This window comes from Notolabrus celidotus, chromosome 10 (assembly GCF_009762535.1).
Source record: "Notolabrus celidotus isolate fNotCel1 chromosome 10, fNotCel1.pri, whole genome shotgun sequence".
Lineage (NCBI taxonomy): Eukaryota > Metazoa > Chordata > Actinopteri > Labriformes > Labridae > Notolabrus > Notolabrus celidotus.
The window spans coordinates 33,354,693-33,376,853 of NC_048281.1; the positions used below are offsets into that span (position 1 = coordinate 33,354,693).

The 22,161-nt window shown below is 41.1% G+C and overlaps 1 protein-coding gene across 1 annotated transcript; it reads left to right on the forward strand.

The window, feature by feature from the left end:
• Window positions 1–24: 24 nt before the first annotated feature.
• Window positions 25–21,527, forward strand: itgb2 (integrin, beta 2). Its single transcript, XM_034694392.1, has 16 exons — window positions 25–60; window positions 5,277–5,328; window positions 5,628–5,728; window positions 9,775–9,976; window positions 10,097–10,267; window positions 10,351–10,592; window positions 12,155–12,313; window positions 14,900–14,995; window positions 15,085–15,174; window positions 15,285–15,422; window positions 16,847–17,037; window positions 17,190–17,425; window positions 17,504–17,723; window positions 18,746–18,981; window positions 19,160–19,326; window positions 19,618–21,527. The coding sequence occupies exons 2-16, from the start codon at window positions 5,280–5,282 to the stop codon at window positions 19,681–19,683; spliced, it is 2,364 nt and encodes a 787-aa protein (XP_034550283.1). The 5' UTR covers window positions 25–60; window positions 5,277–5,279; the 3' UTR covers window positions 19,684–21,527.
• Window positions 21,528–22,161: the final 634 nt, after the last annotated feature.

Sequence of the window (22,161 nt, forward strand, 5' to 3'; positions counted from 1 at the left end):
CCTTCAATGCGTTTAATGCAACTGTCAGCCGCAGAAGACAGCTGCCTCTTCCTGTCTCTGGTAAGTCTGCTTTTTTTTTAAAGACAAGTTTTAATCCAGCAAAGGTTAACTCTTTTTTTTTAGTTTATTTGTAATGTTGTTGGGTTTGAATATATCTACAAAATAATGTGGATGACGTATAATCACATTTCTGGTTTGTGTCACTCTGGAAATTTATAACGAGCCACAAGAGGAAGAAAGAGCTCTTTACTTTACTTTACAGGAAGTTGACTGACACATTTAAAATGGTGATGTAAAATGTTTTACACGCTTTAAATGAAAAAGCTGACAGATTTACGACATACTTTATCATGATGATGATGCTGTACGTACAAGCTGGTTATTCTGAAAGAGAAGATTCATTGACTTAAACACTAAAACAAACTGAGTGAATTACAGAGGCTGTCAGACACTCAGGGGATAAAAGAACAAGCAGGAGTGTGTCAAAGTGTTAACAACTGCAGTTCCTCGAGTGTCCACTAGAGGCTTGCTCCTGAAGCCCTAAAAGCCACATACACACCCATTCTAAAACGCCGATCTTTACGACAAAAATAAATATGTTTACAGCCTGGTTCAAAAAATGATTTTAGTCTGAGTAGCTCGTTTCTCTAACCGTACGCGCTGTACAGCGGTGAATTTCTTAATTATTCATTATTTTTGAAGATATTAAGATTATGAGTTTGGCTTGACTGACAGGCGGGCACACTGTAGCTGTTAGCGAGGAAGCTAAAGGCCCGCCTCAACTCCCTTTCTTGGGTTGACTGAAAGTTAAGTTTCCAATATGGTGAACTCCAACGAGAGGCTTCAAACCTCTGTGTCAGAATCCAACGGGTGACGTCACGGAGACTACGTCCATTTTATCTACAGTCTTAGTAAAAGAACCCGGGGCTGAGGAACCCTGTTCATATTTACTTCAGCTTTGAGTAGGCGTGTCCTGTGCTATGAAATCTTACAATACTAAAGCGTGACAATATTTCTTGTAGAGGTTTCTCCAGCATATTAAACAATGAGGAAGCAGCCATCATCAAAATCTGATGGTGTTTTATGCACAGTAAGGACTTGGCAAATTTGCCATTTTTAACTGCAGTTGTTGTATTACAACGATGTGGCGGCGCTGTTTTAAAGTGAGTCCAGTGCAGCTGAAAAATACCTTACTTAAAGCGCCAAAGAAGAAGGAAAGTCAAAAGCTTTCAACGGTATATTCCCACCATAGACTGTAAAAAATATGGACGTAGTGTCCGTGACGTCACCCATCTGTTCCTGAGAGCTGTTTTGAAGCAAATCGACGGCGGCAGCCATATTGGTAATGCGGAAATCAACTAGGCAGAGTGTGACGTAGTGTGAGTCTCTTAGCCAATGGCTGTGTGTTCCCGACCGGGAGTCACGTCAGTCATGTCCTTATTTGGGCAAAACTCGTAATCTTAATATCTTCTTAACCGTCACGTTAGAAAAAAATTCGCCCCCCGTACAGTGTATGCCATTAGAGAGATTAGCGTTGTAGGGCCAAGCCGTTTTTTGAACCAGGCTGTAAACATGTTTATTAATGCTGCAAAGATCGTCTTTTTCCCATTCATATCTATGTGGTTTCCGGTGTTTCTGCAGCCAGCCTCAAGCGGATTTTCGATGTATTGCAGTTTATATCACTTCCGCATTGGCTTCATCGTTTGAGACCGGAGTTTGCCGCTTGATTCCCACATAGCAAAATTGGTCTGGCCTGGTTCTGGCCCACAATACACTTAGACTCGGCCAACATACCACAAAGAATGACGGCCCTTAAGTGGCTCAGATATAGTTTGCCAGATACGGCCCACACATGGTTCCAGCTTAATCACAAGCTCAACCTTAGTCAGGCCAGATGTGGCATGCCATCATATATACAATGCCATCATTGCCAGACCTGGTCCACATCCGGTTGACATACCACTTGCCATGCCAGCAGTGCGGGCTTGACGCCAGATCTGGCCCAGACCTATCTGCTATGTGGGTATAATTATCAATCATGTCTGGGTTAGTGTGAAACAAGAACGCTCTACATGCAGAAGTATTGCAGGAGTATAAATAGTCTCTGAGGTTGAGAGAGACACAGAGGTAAGTGTTCGTTATAATTTAAAGCGGACAACCTCACAAACTAGTTTTCCAACCACGATCGACGGTGAGTAGCTACAATGATTTATAGATCTCATAATTCATCATTCTGATCACACTTTTGAATATTGCAATATGCTTACATAATGCTCTTCTCTTTCTGCTTTTAGCCTAATGCATACTCAGACAGAAAGCAGAACTGCAGTGACATTTATAACAAGGTGATAACGGGTTTAAACATTTCAAAATGGACCTGCGTTATTTTGCATTTTGTGACTTTTCTTTGTTTTTCCACTCATTCATTTCGTTATTGAAGTTACCTTAAAAATAATGTGAAATTATTGTCTCGTCTTGTTCTCGTGAACCAAATTTTTTGTGTCTTGGAAGCTCAGAGCGTTGTCATACCCGTATCACTTAAAGTCTGTTACGTTCCCCAGAGTTAGTTAGGAGATGAGGGGAGCAACAATTACATTAAAGCAGGGAACATAAAAAAGGAACAGAGCATAAGATGTGGTAGAGGATTTACAAAAACTCAAAACAAGCTTCATTCAAAAACCACCAACAAAGAGAATCCAAACACGACTAATGAAGATTACAATAACCAAAAACAAGAAAAAACTCTGCTTCCACCAACAGAGAGAATACTTGTAATAATGATAATAGTTGTATTTACAGAGCACTTTTCAAAAACCAAATTACAAAGTGCTTTACATGGGCAGCAAAATAAAACAGGCATTTAATAAAAACACACAAGCCAAGATAAAGAAATAAAACATATTTTTAAAGACATACAATTCCCCTAAAATAACTCTAAAGGAGTACAATTCTTTTAAAAGATATTTCTTAAGATGGTTAAAATAAAATAAAATAAAATTCAGATAAAATCCGGGAAGGTTCTGCGATAAAAGTATGTTTTAAGAAGGGTTTTAAAAGATCTCACTGACTCAGGACGCCGTCTAAACACACTCCTCCCTCTCCTCTCCTGCTTTCATACTCACTCCTGATCAATCAATCAATCAATCTTTATTTATACAGCGCCAAATCACAACAAACCTTATCATCAGACTCTTCCCAAACAGAGCAGGTCTAGACCGTCCTCTATGTTCTATTATTAACAAAGACCCAACATCAAGACAGGATCAGATCCAGTCCCATCTTACAGACAGGACTCAGTCTGATCTCATCTTAATCCACCATGAGCAGAGCACTTTGCAGCATTTAGCAAGTAACAGTGGCAAGGACAAACTTCCTTTAACAGGCAGAAACCTCCAGCAGGACCAGACTCATGTTAGACACACATCTGCTGAGACCGTGTTGGAGAGAGGGATAGAGGGAGATGAAGAGAGAGAGATGATAGTGGGGAGATGGATAGTAGTAGTTGTAGCAGCTGGAGTCTGGCACGTCCACAGCAGTAGAGATCCAGAGGAACCTACGAGACAAGGGAGCTCAGGGACTCCAGAAAGGTCTATGGTTAGGAACTTTAATGGGACAGGGAGATAGCATACCAGTGTGTCAGGTCCCATGGCAGTCTGAGCCTATAGCAGCATAATTAAGAGATGCTCTTCCACATACTTTCCCTCATCCAGGCCTTCTCAAATTGAGATCAACTATCTTAAAGGGGGCTGAGTTACAGTGGCAAGGACAAACTTCCTTTAACAGGCAGAAACCTCCAGCAGGACCAGACTCATGTTAGACACACATCTGCTGAGACCGTGTTGGAGAGAGGGATAGAGGGAGATGAGAGAGAGAGAGAGAGAGAGAGAGAGAGAGAGAGAGAGAGAGAGAGAGAGAGAGAGAGAGAGAGAGAGAGAGAGATACTGTTGTGTATTAAGATGCTAAATAAAGCATAATGCTTTTTATAAATGATGCTTAATAGACACAAAACATCCACAAGCAACCAGAGTCTGAACATTTTTGCAGAGTGTTTATGGCTTCATACATTTCCTGTTTCTAAATGACGGTCATGTCCTCGCTCATGGCAGCAAACCACACCCCTCAGTTTTATTCTGTAACATGCAGCAGAAGTTAAATAAGGAAGATATACAAAGATAAATTCTTCATTCTGAGTCTAGCAAAGAGGAAATACAAAAGATGTCACAGGCCTTCACCGTGCATTGCATCCTTATATGGTGTCGACAGAGACGCGCCTGTGTGCAGGAAGCCTTATGTTCATGTATGTGTTGCACTGAGCTCACTCAGTGGGTGGATGTGTCACACATATCAGCACCATCATGCTTCGGTTTCGCCCTAAAAATATATTCGCCTCCTGATCGCATCATGATATGTTCTCACACATTGGTTCAGGTGAAGAAGTTGGTGTGTGGGACTTTTTCAAACCAGCTTCTGAAGAGTTTTTTTTAATTATTTAAATACTATTATTATTTATCTGATCTTGTTTTACATTTATAGAAATATTTCTGGTTCAGGACTTTAAAAAATAAATGTTTTAGATTCTGACTTTTTTCTCGTCATTCCCAAAAGATGCAGAATCTAAAAAGAGAATGTCAGACGAAAAAAAAAGAAGTTTACTTCCTACTTCCCCAGAAACATGTTTTGTGGCCCTGTTCCTCTTCTCTACATTTACCTCTTGCAACATGTAACAAAGCAGCATGACATTTGGTAGTTTAATCCACATATATAATATATAAATGTCCCTTTTCACACTGATGACTCACAACTTTACCTCCCCATCAGAGCTGGTGAGCGGTCACACATCACACTTATTCTCCACAAGTGTCTTGCAGGAATAAAATCATGGATGGCAGACAACTTTCTTCAACTTAATGACAACAAATCTGACATTACTTAAAGCTGGGGTTGGTAGTCAGATTTAGATACACTGTTTGTTATACTGGTTAAAATGAAGTTTACTGTATGTTCTGAAGGAAATCAATACATGATGTGTTCTTTATAAGAGGTAAAAAAAGCTGCTACAGCAGGAGTAAACCTGGGAAAACACCAACCGATCCCTCACTACACCCACTTCATGAAGCGGAACTGTCTGCTTCTGAGAACAGAAAGTGTGAAGAAGTTTGTTCCGTGTTTCGTTCTTGGCGCTCAGACATTTAATCCAAGTTTGATGATCAGCACAGACTCTCTGAGAACTCCTGACCCCGCCTGGTTTCACTCAGCTGAATGTCTGTTTATTTCAGGAAATGGACCCACTCCGGCAGTTTCTCCTGCTTCTGCTCATGGTTGGACATGGTGAGTGAACAATTTATAAAAAATCAAATATGAAGTTTTCTTTTTGGGGAGGCAGCAGCAGCTCAGTCTGTGAGGGCTCAGCGTGCAGCCCCCTCAATCTGACATTTCACCATGAATGCATGTTAGTAGGATTATATGAGTCAGTGTTTCAGAAAGAGTGTGGCAAAATGTGAATTTCCCCTCAGACATGAATAAAGTATCTTCTCTTACATGCAGCAGACAAAGACAGAGATATGCAACTTTTATTTTTCAGTTTTTGTTTGAAAATGTTTCATAAAGTTTGTTTTTCGACGTCACAGGGTGGAGTCAACAACAAGAAGAAGTCTGCTCCAAGTCTGTGGTCAACTCCTGCAGTGACTGTATCCGCTCTGGACCGTTCTGTGTGTGGTGCCAACAACTGGTGAGAGTCAAACTTCAGAACTCTTCAACTCAGATTCAAAAAGATCTGACCATGGCTAGTGTGGTAACTTATGTGAAGGCAGGAACCACAACAACTTCTTTATCCATGAAACTGCAGAGAAATAATACAGGCTGTAACAACAGTCCATTTACACTCTATGGTAACAACATGCTGCATGTGGTGAAAGGAGGAATTCTGCGATGCATTCAGACACTCCACAGGAAAATAGGAAAAGTTACTCTTCTGAACAATACTATGGAACAACAGCTCCATCTAGTGGGTGCAACACCATGGAGCAGGTTTAACATATTTACATAATGTTCCATGTTACAACAGCTAGGTGTGAGAAATGCTCCTCAATAGTGGTGGGCGATATATACGATATATACGATAGTATCATAAATGTTGCTTTAACGATGTGCAATGTTACATTATCGAGTATTACTGTCTCGAAAGAAAACAAACGGACGGCACATAGACGGCAAATGAGAGCTGCATGAAAGTCCCCAGGACACCCCTCTCCCCCTTCTCTGAAAGTCCTCATTTGCCGAATAGGTGCCTCAGGTATGGGGTTCCGTTTGTGCAGAAAATATGTCGTCATGTGCACTGTCTACAGTCCCCTCATAAAGTATTGGAACAGTGAGGCTAGTTCCCTTATTTTTGCTGTAGACTGGAAACATTTGGGTTTGACACCAAAAGATGAACATGAGACAAGAGATCAACATTTCAGCTTTTATTTCCAGGTATTTACATCTGGATCTGATACACAACTTAGAAGATAGCATTATTTGTAAAGGCACATTTTTAGGTGAGCAAAACTATTGGAACAGATACACTTAAAAACATTAAAGTGAATAAGATTTCATATTTTGTTGCAAATCCTTTGCTTGCAATACCTGCATCAAGCCTGTGATCCATTGACATCACCAAACTTTTGCATTCTTCTTTTGTGATGCTTTTCCAGGCTTTCACCGCAGCCTCTTTCAGTTGTTTGTTTTGGGGGGTTACTCCCTTCAGTCTCCTCTTTAGCAGGTAAAATGCATGCTCTATAGCAGGGGTGTCAAACGTGCGGCCCGCGGGCCAAAACCGGCCCGCCAGAGGTTCCAATCCGGCCCGCGGAACGACTTTGCAAAGTGAAAAAATTACAGAGAAGACATTGACTGCAATTTTTCAATAAAAGTAACTACTATTTTAAAATTTTTCCTCTGGGGGTCGATTCATAAAGACTTTTTAGAGCACTATAAGATGATCCACTAACTACTAACACTAGCACTACACCCCTGCATACAACACTGTCCAACAATCAAACTTCATGCTGGAGCTGAGGGGTCCAAAATAATCAACTTTACCTTCTTCATTATTATAATCTCTCTGTTCTTTTGCAGTAAACATTACACTCTGTGTCAGGTGAATGGGTAACCTGTGTGTTTGGTGTGTTCGCAGCAGGCTTCAGGGCTTAAAGAGTAAAATATTCAGCCCACTATGAGACTCATCATGGCAATAAATACAACAGCTGTTTTTGTAGAAAGATAGTTCATTAAATGTGAACATTTTCAGAATGTACTTGTCGTTATTTATAGGTTATTATGTTTTGATTTTACTGGTCCGGCCCACTTCAGATCAACTTGGGCTGTATGTGGCCCCTGAACTGAAATGAGTTTGACGCCCCTGCTCTATAGGGTTTAAGTCTGGAGATTGACTTGGCCAGTCTAAAAGCTTCCACTTCTTGCCCCTGATGAACTCCTTTGTTGTTTTTGCAGTGTGTTTGGGGTCATTATCTTGCTGCATGAAGAAGGATCTCTCTATCAATTTGGTTGCATATTTCTTTAAAATTGGCTGACAAAATGTTTCTGTAGACTGCCGAGTTCATTTTGCTGCTGCCATCATGTGTTACATCAACAATGAAGATTAATCATTCACAGAAAGGCTACACAAGAAGATGCAAACCACTAATTAGCAAAAAGAATAGGAAGGCCAGATTGGATTTTGCCAAAAAGTACAGATATGAGCCTCAAAAAATCTGGGACAAAGTTTTATGGACTGCTGAGACAAAGATGAACCTTTACTAAAGTGATGGAAAGGCTAAAGTTTGGAGAAAGGAAGGATCTGCTCATGATCCCCAACATACAAGCTCATCTGTGAAATGTCATGGCTTGGGCTTGCATGGCTTCTTCTGGGACGGGATCATTAACCTTCATTGATGATGTAACACATGATGGCAGCAGCAAAATGAACTTGGCAGTCCACAGAAACATTTTGTCTGCCAATTTTAAAGCACCATACCTTGGGGGACCGGGCCTCCCCCCACACACCCATGCTTCTGACTCACTTCATTCATTTCAGAAACAGTTAAAAACTTGCCTTTTCAAACGGCATTCCCCACACATGAATTATTCCACCTCTTCACTTGTTGTCTGCTTGTCTTATATGTCTTTATTGTATTTATTTATTGTCTCTCTTGTAAAGCGTCTTTGAGTTATTGAAAAGCGCTATATAAAACTTAGGTATTATTATTATTATTATTATTATTATTATTATTATTATTATTAAATATGCAACCAAACTGATAGGGAGATCAGTCCATAAAACTTTGTCCCAGAATTGTTGAGGCTTATCTCTGTACTTTCTGGCAAAATCCAGTCTGGCCTTCCTATTCTTTTTGCTAATTAGTGGTTTGCATCTTCTCGTGTAGCCTCTGTATTTTTGTTCGTGAATGATTAACCTTCATTGATGATGTAACACATGATGGCAGCAGCAAAATGAACCTGGCAGTCTACAGAAACATTTTGTCTGCCAATTTTAAAGAAATATGCAACCAAACTGACAGGGAGATCCTTCATCATGCAGCAAGATAATGACCCCAAACACACTGCAAAAACAACAAAGGAGTTCATCAGGGGCAAGAAGTGGAAGCTTTTAGACTGACCAAGTCAATCTCCAGACTTAAACCCTATAGAGCATGCATTTTACCTGCTAAAGAGGAGACTGAAGGGAGTAACCCCCCAAAACAAACAACAACTGAAAGAGGCTGCGGTGAAAGCCTGGAAAAGCATCACAAAAGAAGAATGCAAAAGTTTGGTGATGTCAATGGATCACAGGCTTGATGCAGTTATTGCAAGCAAAGGATTTGCAACAAAATATGAAATCTTATTCACTTTAATGTATTTTAAGTGTATCTGTTCCAATAGTTTTGCTCACCTAAAAATGTGCCTTTACAAATAATGCTATCTTCTAAGTTGAGTATCAGATCCAGATGTTAATACCTGGAAATAAAAGCTGAAATGTTGATCTCTTGTCTCATGTTCATCTTTTGGTGTCAAACCCAAATGTTTCCAGTCTACAGCAAAAATAAGGGAACTAGCCTCACTGTTCCAATACTTTATGAGGGGACTCTATGTCTACTGAACATATAAGAAGACATTGGTCTATGTCCATGGAACTTTGAACTGTCCTTGTGTCATTTGACTTTGATACATCGTGTCGTCATGATGTGTCATTTGACAAAGTGTCATTATGATGTGTGTCATGGTTTCTTGTCTTGATGTGTAGTTTGGTGATGTCTAGTAACGTCTTGTTTGCCAGCGTCTTTACGTCGTCACTTTGTGTTGTTACTACGTGTCGTCTTGATGTGTCGTTGCTATGCGTTGTTGCTATGCGTTGTTGCTATGTGTTGTTAAAAATACTAATTGTTTTCATTCCTGTCTTATTCTGAGACACTAAGCTTTAAAATACTGTTCAAATATTGCTTCAAATAAGTTTTCCCTGCTCATTTTAAGATCACAGTTTTCTAAATATTACATCTTATTTTAAAAAATCTTACCAAGCTAATTTTCACTTGTTCTATTGGCTGATTTTTTTTTGCTTATTTCAAGGTAAAAGTATCTTGAAATACGTCTTTGTTCTAGTTTTTGGAGGGGCATTTTTTTCCAGTGTAGTGCTTGTGACGGAAACCAGATTGGAAATTGTCTGAAATATTGTGGGCTGTTAAAAACGGTAGTGAGCTGACTGGCAACAAGTTTTTCTAAAATGTGTGTTGTTTTATTCAGAATTACACCAAAGCTGGCGAGCAGGAAGCGGTTCGATGTGACACCAAAGCTATCCTCCTGGAAAGAGGCTGCCCGATTCAAGAAATCCTCTCTCCTGTAAATAAAAAGACCATTATTAGAGCAGTTTCGCTGTCCTCCACGTTCAACCAGCAGGAACCGATCCAGCTGACTCCTCAGAGGATCAAGCTGAAACTGAGACCAGGTCAGTGCGATCACGTTGAACTGATCTTTCAGTATAAGACCATAATACCTTTGACCCCAGGCTTTGTTTATGATAAAACACGACAGTATTTAAGAGCATGTTGTTTTTTTGTGTTTTCAGGACTTTCTGAGACGTTCAGAGTTTCCTTTAAAAGAGTTGATGGGTATCCTGTGGATCTGTACTACCTGATGGATTTATCGTACTCCATGAAAGACGACTTAGAAATAGTCAAACAGCTGGGGCAACAACTTTTTGAAGCTCTGAAAAAGTTCACTAAGCATGTTCAAATAGGTGATTGTTATTACAGCAATATATGATTCCACTTCTGCTCACAGACATAACTTAAAAATAAAATCAACATCTCATATTCTCAGGCTTTGGATCGTTTGTGGATAAAACCGTCCTCCCGTACACCAACACCAACGAGCAGAAGCTGAAGAAACCGTGTGATGAAGACTACCAGCAGTGCCAGGCCGCCTTCGGTTACAGACACGTCCTCAATCTGACGGCGAGCCAAGACGAGTTCAGGAAGAAGGTTAACCAGCAGTTCATCTCCGGAAACCTCGACACACCTGAGGGAAGTCTGGACGCCATGATGCAGGCCACCGTGTGCGGGGTGAGACCACAATCAGGGCACTCGTAGTACACTGCGTGCACAATTATTATGCACAAGAGTATTTTTGTGAATATGTTAAAAACTATGTTAACAGTTGTTTTCAAATTTGTCAAGAAGTCAGATAGTGAATATATTTCTTCAACTGTGTGGTTAAAATTATGCTTTTCGGCTGTATTTTTAAATAAATGCAGAATCTGCAGAAATGAGCGTGACAAATTAATATGCAAGTTGGTGATAAGAGCATATAACTTGTGAAAATTAAAAACTAGGCACCATTTTAAACGTTCTATTGATTAAAAATAATAATATTTCCTACAACTGTTTTCAAACTTCAACAAAAAAAACAGTTTTCTTTACATTTGTTTACAAAATAAAACTGTTAAAGTCTTTAAAACATTTCAAAAAGTGTTTCTCAAATGTCCAATATAACCTCCTTTTCTTTCAGTGAGGGTCAGAGGTCACTGTAAACTGATCTAGTGAGGTTTCTGATGACTTCTCTGCTGACTCTGTGAGCTGTACTTTGTATGGCTTTCCAAAGAGGCTCTTTTGAGCTGTATTTCTCACCATCACTGTAAATTATCTCTTTTATTATTGATCACAAGTTCTCAGTCCGGTTGAGATCAGGTGAGCAGGCAGGCCAGTTCATGAGGCGATCCTCTTTAAAGCCCTGAGATGCCGTCCTGTCCTGGCAATAACGTGAGGAATGTGACGGTGCATTGTGCTCATGCATGAACACTAGCATCTTTTTCACTTTAGCTGAATGTCTTTTCCTCCATGCAGGAAAATACAAAAGAGGATCGTCTCATGAACTGGCCTGCCTGCTCACCTAATCTCAACCCGATTGAGAACTTGTGGTCAATAATAAAGGAGATAATTTACAGTAATAGCAAGAAATACAGCTCAAAGAGCCTCTTTGGAAAGACATACAAAGTACAGCTCACAGAGTCAGCAGAGAAGTCATCAGAAACCTCATTAGATCAGTTTACAGTGACCTCTGACCCTCACTGAAAGAAAAGGAGGTTATATTGGACATTTGAGAAACACTTTAGATTTGAAATGTTTTAAAGACTTTAACAGTTTTATTTTGTAACAAATGTAAAGAAAACTGTTGTTTTTGTTGAAGTGTGAATACAGTTGTAGGAAATATTATTATTTCCAATCAACAGAACTTTTAAAATGGTGCCTAGTTTTTAATTTTCACAAGTTATATGCTCTTATCACCAACTTGCATAATAATTTGGCACGCTCATTTCTGCAGATTCTGCATTTATTTAAAAATACAGCCAACATAATTTGAAAAGCATCATTTCAACCACACAGTTGAAGAAATATGTTCACTATCTGACTTCTTGACAAATTTGAAAACGACTGTTAACATAGTTTTTAACATATTCACAAAAATACTCACGTGCCTAATAATTGTGCACGCAGTGTAGAAGTGACAGAACTCAAATTCAACAGCATTATCTTTATTACATTATTAGTCCATCATTTCAGTTTGTTTCCTCTCAAAGTGCTTTTTATTGATTGATTTCTAATGTTTTAATCAATCAATCAATCAGAATAAAATCGGCTGGAGGGACAGCAGCACTAGGCTCATCGTCCTGACCACAGATGCTGGTTTCCACATGGCGGGCGACGGTAAACTGGCCGGTATTCTGGAGCCAAATGATGAGAAATGTCACCTGGTGAACAACATTTACTCTCAGAGTAGTCAGATGGTAAGTACGGAGTCCCAGAGGGTCAAAAAGGCCAAACCACCAAACGAAAGACTCGCTTGATTGTGTGTAAACGTGTTCACTCACTTAAGGCTGATTTATACTTCTGCGTCCAATCGACGGCGTAGCCTACGTTGGAGGTCCGCGTAGCTCCCGTACCTACGCAGAGGCCTACGTACGTAGCTGACATGCAGCTCCTCCAAAATGTAACTACACGTAGAATCGATAGAGACTGCAAGCCCTGTGATTGTTCCTCTCGGCCTCTAGTTCATCTCCTCCTCTCTACTCTTCCCTGTAATCATGTCTGTATGATAAACAGCAACATGTTTCAGCTGTAGGTTAAAGCTGCTGTTGGTAGTCACCATAGACTGTAAATAAAAATGGACAGCGTTGCTCCGCCTCTTCCCGTTGTACGGTTCTGAAGCCAAAAAATCTTGTTCCTGGGTGCAGCTGTTGTGCAGCCAGAGCCTCTGAAGCCACTGTAATAAGCTCCGCCCTACAGAGTAACGTCACAAGACGCTGTGTGTCCTTAGAAGTTTCCCTCTACGGCGGCTGTGAATCAAAGCAAACAGGAAGTAATACCCCGTTTTTTAAACTCTAATAACTAACGAAGAAGAAACTGTTCAGGAAAAAGAGGCCTTGAACACAAAACAGTCAAATACTAACTACATATCACCACAGCATACGGATGTGAGAAACATTCGTACCACGTGTATTTAGTTTTTAAAGTTTGACTGATTTTTTTTACTTATACTGCAGCCAGCCACCAGCCGAGCCGGATGCTCCCCTGGTAGTCACAGAGTAATCTGTTCAGAGAGAGGGACTTCGAATGTCAACACTATCCCTCCCAACCAGATTTCCTCTTAGCCCCCCAACACAGATCGGCGTGCGCAATCATGATAGTGCCGGACTCATAACCAATCGGAGGACGTAGTAGGGGCTGCCCCTTAACCAATCAGGACAGAGGATTGGAGATTAGCTATGATTGGTCCGTCATAACGGGAACGAGGGGAATAATAACATTGCTTGATACAAAGGCATTGGAGAACACAGAGATTTGGCAATAGTCTCTAATTACTTCACTTACTGATGAGTACAGATGGGTGTTAGGACCTTTTCTCCAAACCCAGGAGAAAAAAAAGTAACGTCTCTTACACCATTCCTACCAACAGCAACTTTAACAGAACACGCTCTGAATCACAGCGAAAAAGTAAACAGAGATCGTAGCGGGGCCGGAAGCAGGCGCTGTCATAGAATGAACCTCCACCGGTCTGTTCGTCATATCATATGTCACCGGAGGATCTGCACACTGATAGGTTATCTCGGCATGAGTGTATTAATGAGCTAATGAAGCGAGTGAAGCTTTCAACGTAAAAAGGAAGTCCCACGCTTTATTCATGCATAGAATTCCCCCAACTTTGAATCAATCTTTATTGATATAGCGCCAAATCACAACAAACATTATCCTCAGACTCTTTCCAAACAGAGCAGGTCTAGACTGTACTCTATATTCTATTGTTAACAAAGACCAAACATCAAGACCGGATCAGATCCAGTCCCATCTTACAGACAGGACTCAGTCTGATCTCATCTTAATCCACCATGAGCAGAGCACTTTGCAGCATTTAGCAAGTTACAGTGGCAAGGACAAACTTCCTTTAACAGGCAGAAACCTCCAGCAGGACCAGACTCATGTTAGACACACATCTGCTGTGATCGGTCACTCAAAACAAGCCTCATTCAAAAACCACCAACAAAGAGAATCCAAACACGACTAATGAAGACTACAATAACCAAAAACAAGAAAACACTCTGCTTCCACCAACAGAGAGAATACTAGTAATAATGATAATAGTTGTATTTACAGAGCACTTTTCAAAAACCAAGTTACAAAGTGCTTTACATGGGCAGCAAAATAAAACAGGCATTTAATAAAAACACACAAGCCAAGATAAAGAAATAAAACACATTTTAAAAAAACATACAATTCCCCTAAAATAACTCTAAAGGAGTACAATTCTTTTAAAAGATATTTCTTAAGATGGTTAAAATAAAATAAAATAAAATTCAGATAAAATCCGGGAAGGTTCTGCGATAAAAGTATGTTTTAAGAAGGGTTTTAAAAGAGCTCACTGACTCAGGACGCCGTCTAAACACACTCCTCCCTCTCCTCTCCTGCTTTCATACTCACTCCTGATCAATCAATCAATCTTTATTTATACAGCGCCAAATCACAACAAACATTATCCTCAGACTCTTCCCAAACAGAGCAGGTCTAGACCGTCCTCTATGTTCTATTATTAACAAAGACCCAACATCAAGACAGGATCAGATCCAGTCCCATCTTACAGACAGGACTCAGTCTGATCTCATCTTAATCCACCATGAGCAGAGCACTTTGCAGCATTTAGCAAGTTACAGTGGCAAGGACAAACTTCCTTTAACAGGCAGAAACCTCCAGCAGGACCAGACTCATGTTAGACACACATCTGCTGTGATCGGTCTCATTTTTATATTTCAATGTTTGAATTATCTGATGTTTGCAATAGAAATGGCTGACGCTCACTGATGTGATTCATTGTTCTTCAGGATTACCCGTCTGTCGGACAGTTAGCGATACAGCTGGCGAAAAACAATATTCAGCCGATCTTCGCGGTAACACAAGAAGTGAAGGAAGTGTACAAGGTAACTCACTTTCATTTCTGTGTTTTTAAGGAACCATGTCAGAAAACACCTTTTTCCTCACTCTTATTTTCACCTTGGTTTTATCGCAGCAACTTTCCAAAATGATTCCTTCATCTGCGGTCGGAGTTTTGTCAGCTGATTCCACAAACGTCGTTGGCTTGATTGAAGGCGCTTACAAAGTAAGTCGTCTTTTTTCTCTTTTCACCTCAATGTGAACATTTATTTGAATTATCTACTCTATTTATTTAACCATTTCTTCTTCTTTTATTTGTCCGTGTAACAAACACAGAGTTTGTCTTCCAAAGTTACTCTGACTCATGACACCCTGCCTGAACACGTCAGAGTCAGCTTCAAGCCGATATGTTCCAAACCCATACAAACAGGGCGCAGCGAAGGAGTTTGTGATGACGTGCTCGTGGGACAGACGGTACGTTCTCTTCCATTTCTCTAAACTTTTCATGCTAATGTTTTTTAAACTTGTGAGGTCCACATCATTCAATCTATTTAAGGCCTCACATGGTCCAGAGAAGGTCTAACAGGTCTTTGTAGGTCTAAACACTGAAAACCTCCGTGTCTGGGGTCTGAGTGTGAAAAGTAAAAAACACCATCAATGAATGAAAGAATGAAAGGGTTTAACCCTGTGAGAGGAAACATGTCCTAAAAGGACAAGATGAGCTCCTTTAAGGAACAGACACATTTCTGGTGTTATTGAGCAAGTGATCAGCAAACACCTCAGAGTTCAGAGGAGATAATCGATCAGAAATCAATAGCGATACACGAAAATAATTAAAACAGATGGAGAGCAGAGATCTCTGAAACAATTACAAAAGGAGATATAAGGGAACATTGATTGGTTGGTTGGTTGGTTGATTAATTGACTGATTAAGTGATTGTTCAGTTCGTTGATTGATTTACTGATTGATCCATTAATAAGTTAGTTGATTGATTAATTGATTTGTTAGTTGGTTGACTGATTGGTTGATAAATTGGTCGACTGGTTGGTTGGTTGGTTGGTTGATTGATTGATTGGTTAGTTGGTTGATGGGTTAACTGATTGAGTGATTGGTTGGTTTGTTGGTTGGTTGGTTGGTTGATTGATTGGTTGGTTGGTTGGTTGATTGGTTGGTTGATTGATTGATTGGTTGGTTGGTTGGTTGGTTGGTCAGTTGGTTGATTGGTTGACTGATTGGTTAATAAATCGGTCGACTGGTTGGTTGGTTGGTTGGTTGGTTGATAGGTTGACTGATTGAGTGATTGGTTGATTGATTGATTGATTGATTGATTGATTGATTGTTCAGTTGGTTGATGGGTTGACTGATTGGTTGATAAATTGGTCAACTGGTTGGTTGGTTGACCAAGCGATTTCGTTTTTTGTTGAAGGCTTATTTGATTGGTTAATAATAGGTTGTCTGATTGGTCAGTTGATTGATTGTCAGTTGATGGATTGATTGACATTTTGATTGACTGATGGTTGGTCAGTTGGTTCGTCTGTTGATTGATTGATTGATTGATTGATTGATTGATTGATTGATTGATTGATTGATTGATTGATTGATTGATGAATGAATTTTTCATCACTTAATCAACGGATTGAGGATACGTTTGTTAGCCTGTCAGTTGGTTGGTTAGACGGTTTGTTGGCTGTTCGGTTGCCTGGTTTGATTGTTGGTTGATTTACTGATTGAATGATTTATTGGTTAATCAACAGATCATTCTCTGGACTTTATCTCAGATGGCAGTAACAGATGTTGGACAGATTCTGATTGATCTGATTGGAGGAGTATAAATGTAAACACATGGCGTGGAATCTTGCTGTCTGAACCGTTTCTCACTTCTGATCGTTCTCTGCAGATTGCCTTTGACGTCACAGTGACAGTGGACTCGTGCATGTCTGGAAAGTCCTTCACCATCAGACCTCTGGGTATCAAAGACACTCTGACAGTGAGTTTATCCACAGAGTGTGAATGTAAGTGTGAAGAACCGCAGACCGGAAGCCATTCACACTGCTCGGGTAAAGGACAAGTCAACTGTGGAATCTGCAGGTGAGATCTTTGGGCGAGTCACTGAATATGTCCTTTTAGTTTCACTATAATCAGTCACATATTTAATCTTTAATGTGTAACATTATCCTCATTGATTGATTGATCACTTGGTAGATTAATCGATTGATCTCTACCTTCTCATTCATGTTCAGCTGCAACGAAGGCTACGTCGGTCAGTTCTGCAACTGTTCTGTTGGAAATAAAGACGAACAATCGCTGAGAGTTTTCTGTCAAAAGAAGCAAAACAACACCGAGTGCGAGGGCCGAGGAGACTGCGTGTGCGGCCAATGTTTGTGTCACAGGACCGATGAAGGAAATAACTACTACGGGACATACTGCGAGTGTGACAACGAGCACTGTGAAAAGTTCCAGAACAAGCTGTGTGGAGGTAGATGTTCACTCAAAGTTTGACACACAAAAACTAGAACAAATACAACAACTGTAACTCGCCACTGTTATCTCGTAGGAAACGGGGATTGCAACTGCGGGAAGTGTAAATGCTACCCAGGCTTCGAGGGCTCGGCATGTCAGTGTAAAAAGTCTGAGGAAGGCTGTCAAACCGAGGACAACACTGTGTGCTACGGCAGAGGAGCCTGCAAGTGTAACCGCTGCGAGTGTGATGAGGGATACCAGCGTCCACGGTGCAAGACCTGCCTGGGCTGTCCTGACACCTGCCTGACCAAACTGTGAGCACTTCTACAAAATAACACTGACATTAAAGTTATTGGAATATATTATTATTCTCTGAATAATAAAGCTGACATATTACGCTCTTTTTCATCAACATATATTGGTCTAAGAGGTCCCCAAAACATGTCTTTAAAGTGTATTGCTCATAAAAACACTTTGAAATCAGATTCTGGTCTGCCTGTAAACCCCTCTTTTTCAGCCCTGCTCAGAACAGGCTGTTTTCTGTGTCTGTGCCTTTAAATGAGAATGAGCTCTCTGACCACGCCCCCTCAGGAAGTGGGTGTGGCATCGGCTCTCCAACACGCTGATCAAATGTTTACATGTTGGCTGAATATACACGGCTGCTCACAGACCTGCGTTACTTCAACCCTCTGAATCTGATCCAGAATCTGATCCTGACGGAGAGGCGCCTGTAGCAGGACCTTTCTGAACCATTGGTCACAGATTTAGTGTTTCTTGTTGTTTTATTTGTCAGTATGTCGACGTGTGTCTTGGTACAGCTACGAACATGTAGCTATGTGGCTATGCTAACTAGCGCTAGCACTTTTCCATGACAAATAAAAATCATCCACTAGATCTTCAAATCTGCAGACGTGGGGAGTAAAACCGACCTTTGTGTTTATTAAGACAGCCTACAACTAGCATGCCTCCCTCCTCAGCTCCTTGTTAGCACACATGTGCAGGGAATGAAAAACGGAGGAGGGGTTGAGTTGTATTTTATACAGTCTATGGGCTGAACAAGCTCCGAGCTCTGACTTCCTGTTACAGACCGGATGGCGTTGTGACGTATGAAAAACACTGAAAACTGAAACGGCTCGTTTCAGCACACATTTACAGAAAGGTGGAGAAATCAGAACAGGGGCAGAATGGATTCTTTTCATTTTTGGGGGGTTTGTAGACAGGGACACATATTTCAGGTAGAGAACCATTAAAAAGTCAATTTTGCATGATATGTCACCTTTAAGGAAACACTGACTAAAAGAGTATAATTCAACTGTTCTATGAAACCTGTTTGCAGGAATTGCATCGAATGCATGGGCTTTGGCTCTGGTGCCTTTGAAAAGAACTGCAGTGCGGCCTGCTCAAGCATCAGTGACAGTGAGCTGGTCAAACAGTTCACCGTTGGGACTGATCAGTTCACCACTGGGATCAAACAGTGCCAACAGAAGGACTCGAAGGGCTGCTGGCTCAAATTCAAGCTGCTGCAGCTAACCGGAAGGGATAACTACAAGGCTGAGATCCTGAATGAGAGGGGTGAGGAGATCGAGAAACTCCCTTACATTTAAAAAACAACATGTAGACTGCACTTGAAAACAGCAGCAGGGCGGTGCTGACCTCTACACCACCATGCTGCTCCCTGTCTGCCATATTGCCAAAAGTCTTTTTTTAATTCTTAATCATGTTAAATGTGTTTCATATCATCCTCCTCCAGAGTGTCCAGTACCGCCCAGCGTCATACCGATCATCGCAGGATCTGTGGCATCCGTGGCTCTGATTGGCATCCTGCTGCTGATGCTCATTAAGTTACTCCTCTACTTCAAGGACCTGAAGGAGTTCAAGAAGTTTGAGAATGAAAAGAAGAAGTCCAAGTGGGCGGAGGTGAGGCACTTGACTTTATTGTTATTTCTTAGAAGATTGGGTTCGGTAGAAACTCTGCGTGTCCTCTTGTAGATGTTGAAGCCTCAAAGACTTTCGAACTAGACTTGGACTAGACATGGACTAGACATGGACTAGACATGGACTAGACATGAACTAGACATGGACTAGACATGGACTAGACATGGACCCTCAATCAGCTGCATTCTGACACTTCTGTAGGATTGAACTACCCCAACACTATTTACAGTAACTTAATGAGTAATCAAAATAATCCAATGTCTCTGCTGCCAGGCTGACAACCCCCTGTTCAAGAATGCCACCACCACGGTGACCAACCCCACCTTCACTGGAGAGTAACCACAACCCCACCTTCACTGGAGAGTAACCACAACCCCACATTCACTGGAGAGTAACCACAACCCCACCTTCACTGGAGAGTAACCACAACCCCACCTCCACAACCCCACCTTCACTGGAGAGTAACCACAACCCCACCTTCACTGGGGAGTAACCACAACTCCACCTTCACTGGGGAGTAACCGCGATGACCAACCCCACCTGATGACCAACCCCACCTTCACTAGAGAGTAACCACGATTACCGAACCCCACCTTCACTGGAGAGTAACCACGGTGACCAACCCCACCTTCACTGGAGAGTAACCACAACCCCACCTTCACTGGAGAGTAACTACGGTGACCAACCCCACCTTCACTGGAGAGTAACCACAACCCCACCTTCACTGGAGAGTAACCACGGTGACCAACCCCACCTTCACTGTGGAGTAACCACGGTGACCAACCCCACCTTCACTGGGGAGTAACCACGATGACCAACCCCACCTGATGACCAACCCCACCTTCACTAGAGAGTAACCACAGTGACCAACCCCACCTTCACTGGAGAGTAACCAAGGTGACCAACCCCACCTTCACTGGAGAGTAAACACGATGACCAACCCCACCTTCACTGGAGAGTAACCACGGTGACCAACCCCACCTTCACTGGAGAGTAACCACGATGACCAACCCCACCTGATGACCAACCCCACCTTCACTGGAGAGTGACCACGATGACCAACCCCACCTGATGACCAACCCCACCTTCACTGGAGAGTAACCACGATGACCAACCCCACCTGATGGCTAACCCCACCTGATGACCAACCCCACCTTCACTGGAGAGTGACCACGGTGACCAACCCCACCTGATGACCAACCCCACCTTCACTGGAGAGTAACCACGATGACCAACCCCACCTGATGGCTAACCCCACCTGATGACCAACCCCACCTTCACTGGAGAGTGACCACGATGACCAACCCCACCTGATGACCAACCCCACCTGATGACCAACCCCACCTTCACTGGAGAGTAACCACGATGACCAACCCCACCTGATGACCAACCCCACCTTCACTGGAGAGTGACCACGGTGACCAACCCCACCTGATGACCAACCCCACCTTCTCTGGAGAGTGACCACGATGACCAACCCCACCTGATGACCAACCCCACCTGATGACCAACCCCACCTGATGACCAACCCCACCTTCACTGGAGATTAACCACGATGACCAACCCCACCTGATGACCAACCCCACCTTCACTGGAGAGTAACCACGATGACACGGTCATGCCAGTTGTTTTTTTGTCTTAAATTTCGTATAATGTGTATATACATGCTTATGAGACTTTGACTTTAGATATATAATTATATAGTTTTGTAGTTTTTTGTTTCTTTGCTGTCGCCGCCATCTTTAGGACTGTAGCATATTCAACAGGCTCTTATGAAATTAGCCATAGTCTTAACATTTGAGAGCAAGAAAGCTAACCTCCACTTCTTACCAACTTTCTAGGAGGTTAAATTAATGGTAATGAAGTAAAATCTCTCAAAATGTCCTTTTCTTTTCACAGAGGGGGCCTTAGTAGTCCGTTATACACAGTGTAGCGAACAGGAAGTGTGTTGGTTGCCGACGTCAGGTCCCAGGACAGTCCTAAAGATGGCGCTGAGAATACTGTGTGAAGAGGTTAGGATGTACATAGATGGGTGGTGCAGAAGGGTAGGATGATTTTGAACAATGAATGGATTTAGATACTTGTTTTGCAGTCAGTTTTTGTATTTCACATGTCATGTATGCTTGGATTATTCCACAGAATTTGGCGGGCATAAAAAATAAAAAAGAATATTTAAAAGGCAATCTTTTTTTGTATTATATATATATACAGTATATATGTTGTATTTTTTATTTTAGTTCTGAGATTAATATCTGAATTCTGTCAGAATCCTGACTTTAATCTCAGAAATAAAAAAAACCTTTTTTATTTCAGAATTCTGAGATTAGTCCGGAGTTAAAAAAAAATAAAAATTGAATTCTGAGATTAAAGTTAGACTTCTGACTTTACAAATCAGAGTTCTGACTCTCATTTCAGAATAAAAACAAATATTTTTATTTCAGAATTCTGAGATTCAAGTCAGAATTTTATACAAAAGAGGATGAGGGCGACTGAAAAAAAAAATTGGGCAGGCATGCGTGCATCTTAAAAAATAATATTTAAAGACCTACGTGTTTTATTTCAGTTCTTAGATTAATATCTGTCAGAATCCTGACCTTAATATCAGAAAAACAGAAACATTTTTTATTTCAGAATTCTGAGATTAAAGTCAGAATTTTCTACAGAAGAGGTGGAGGGCCACTGAAAAAAAAACTGGGCTCAAAAAATAATATTTAAAGATTTTTTTTATTTTAGTTCTGGCATTAATATCAGAATTTTATCAGAATCCTGACTTAAATCTCAGAATAAAAAGAGGTTTTGACGTTTTGAATTGACATT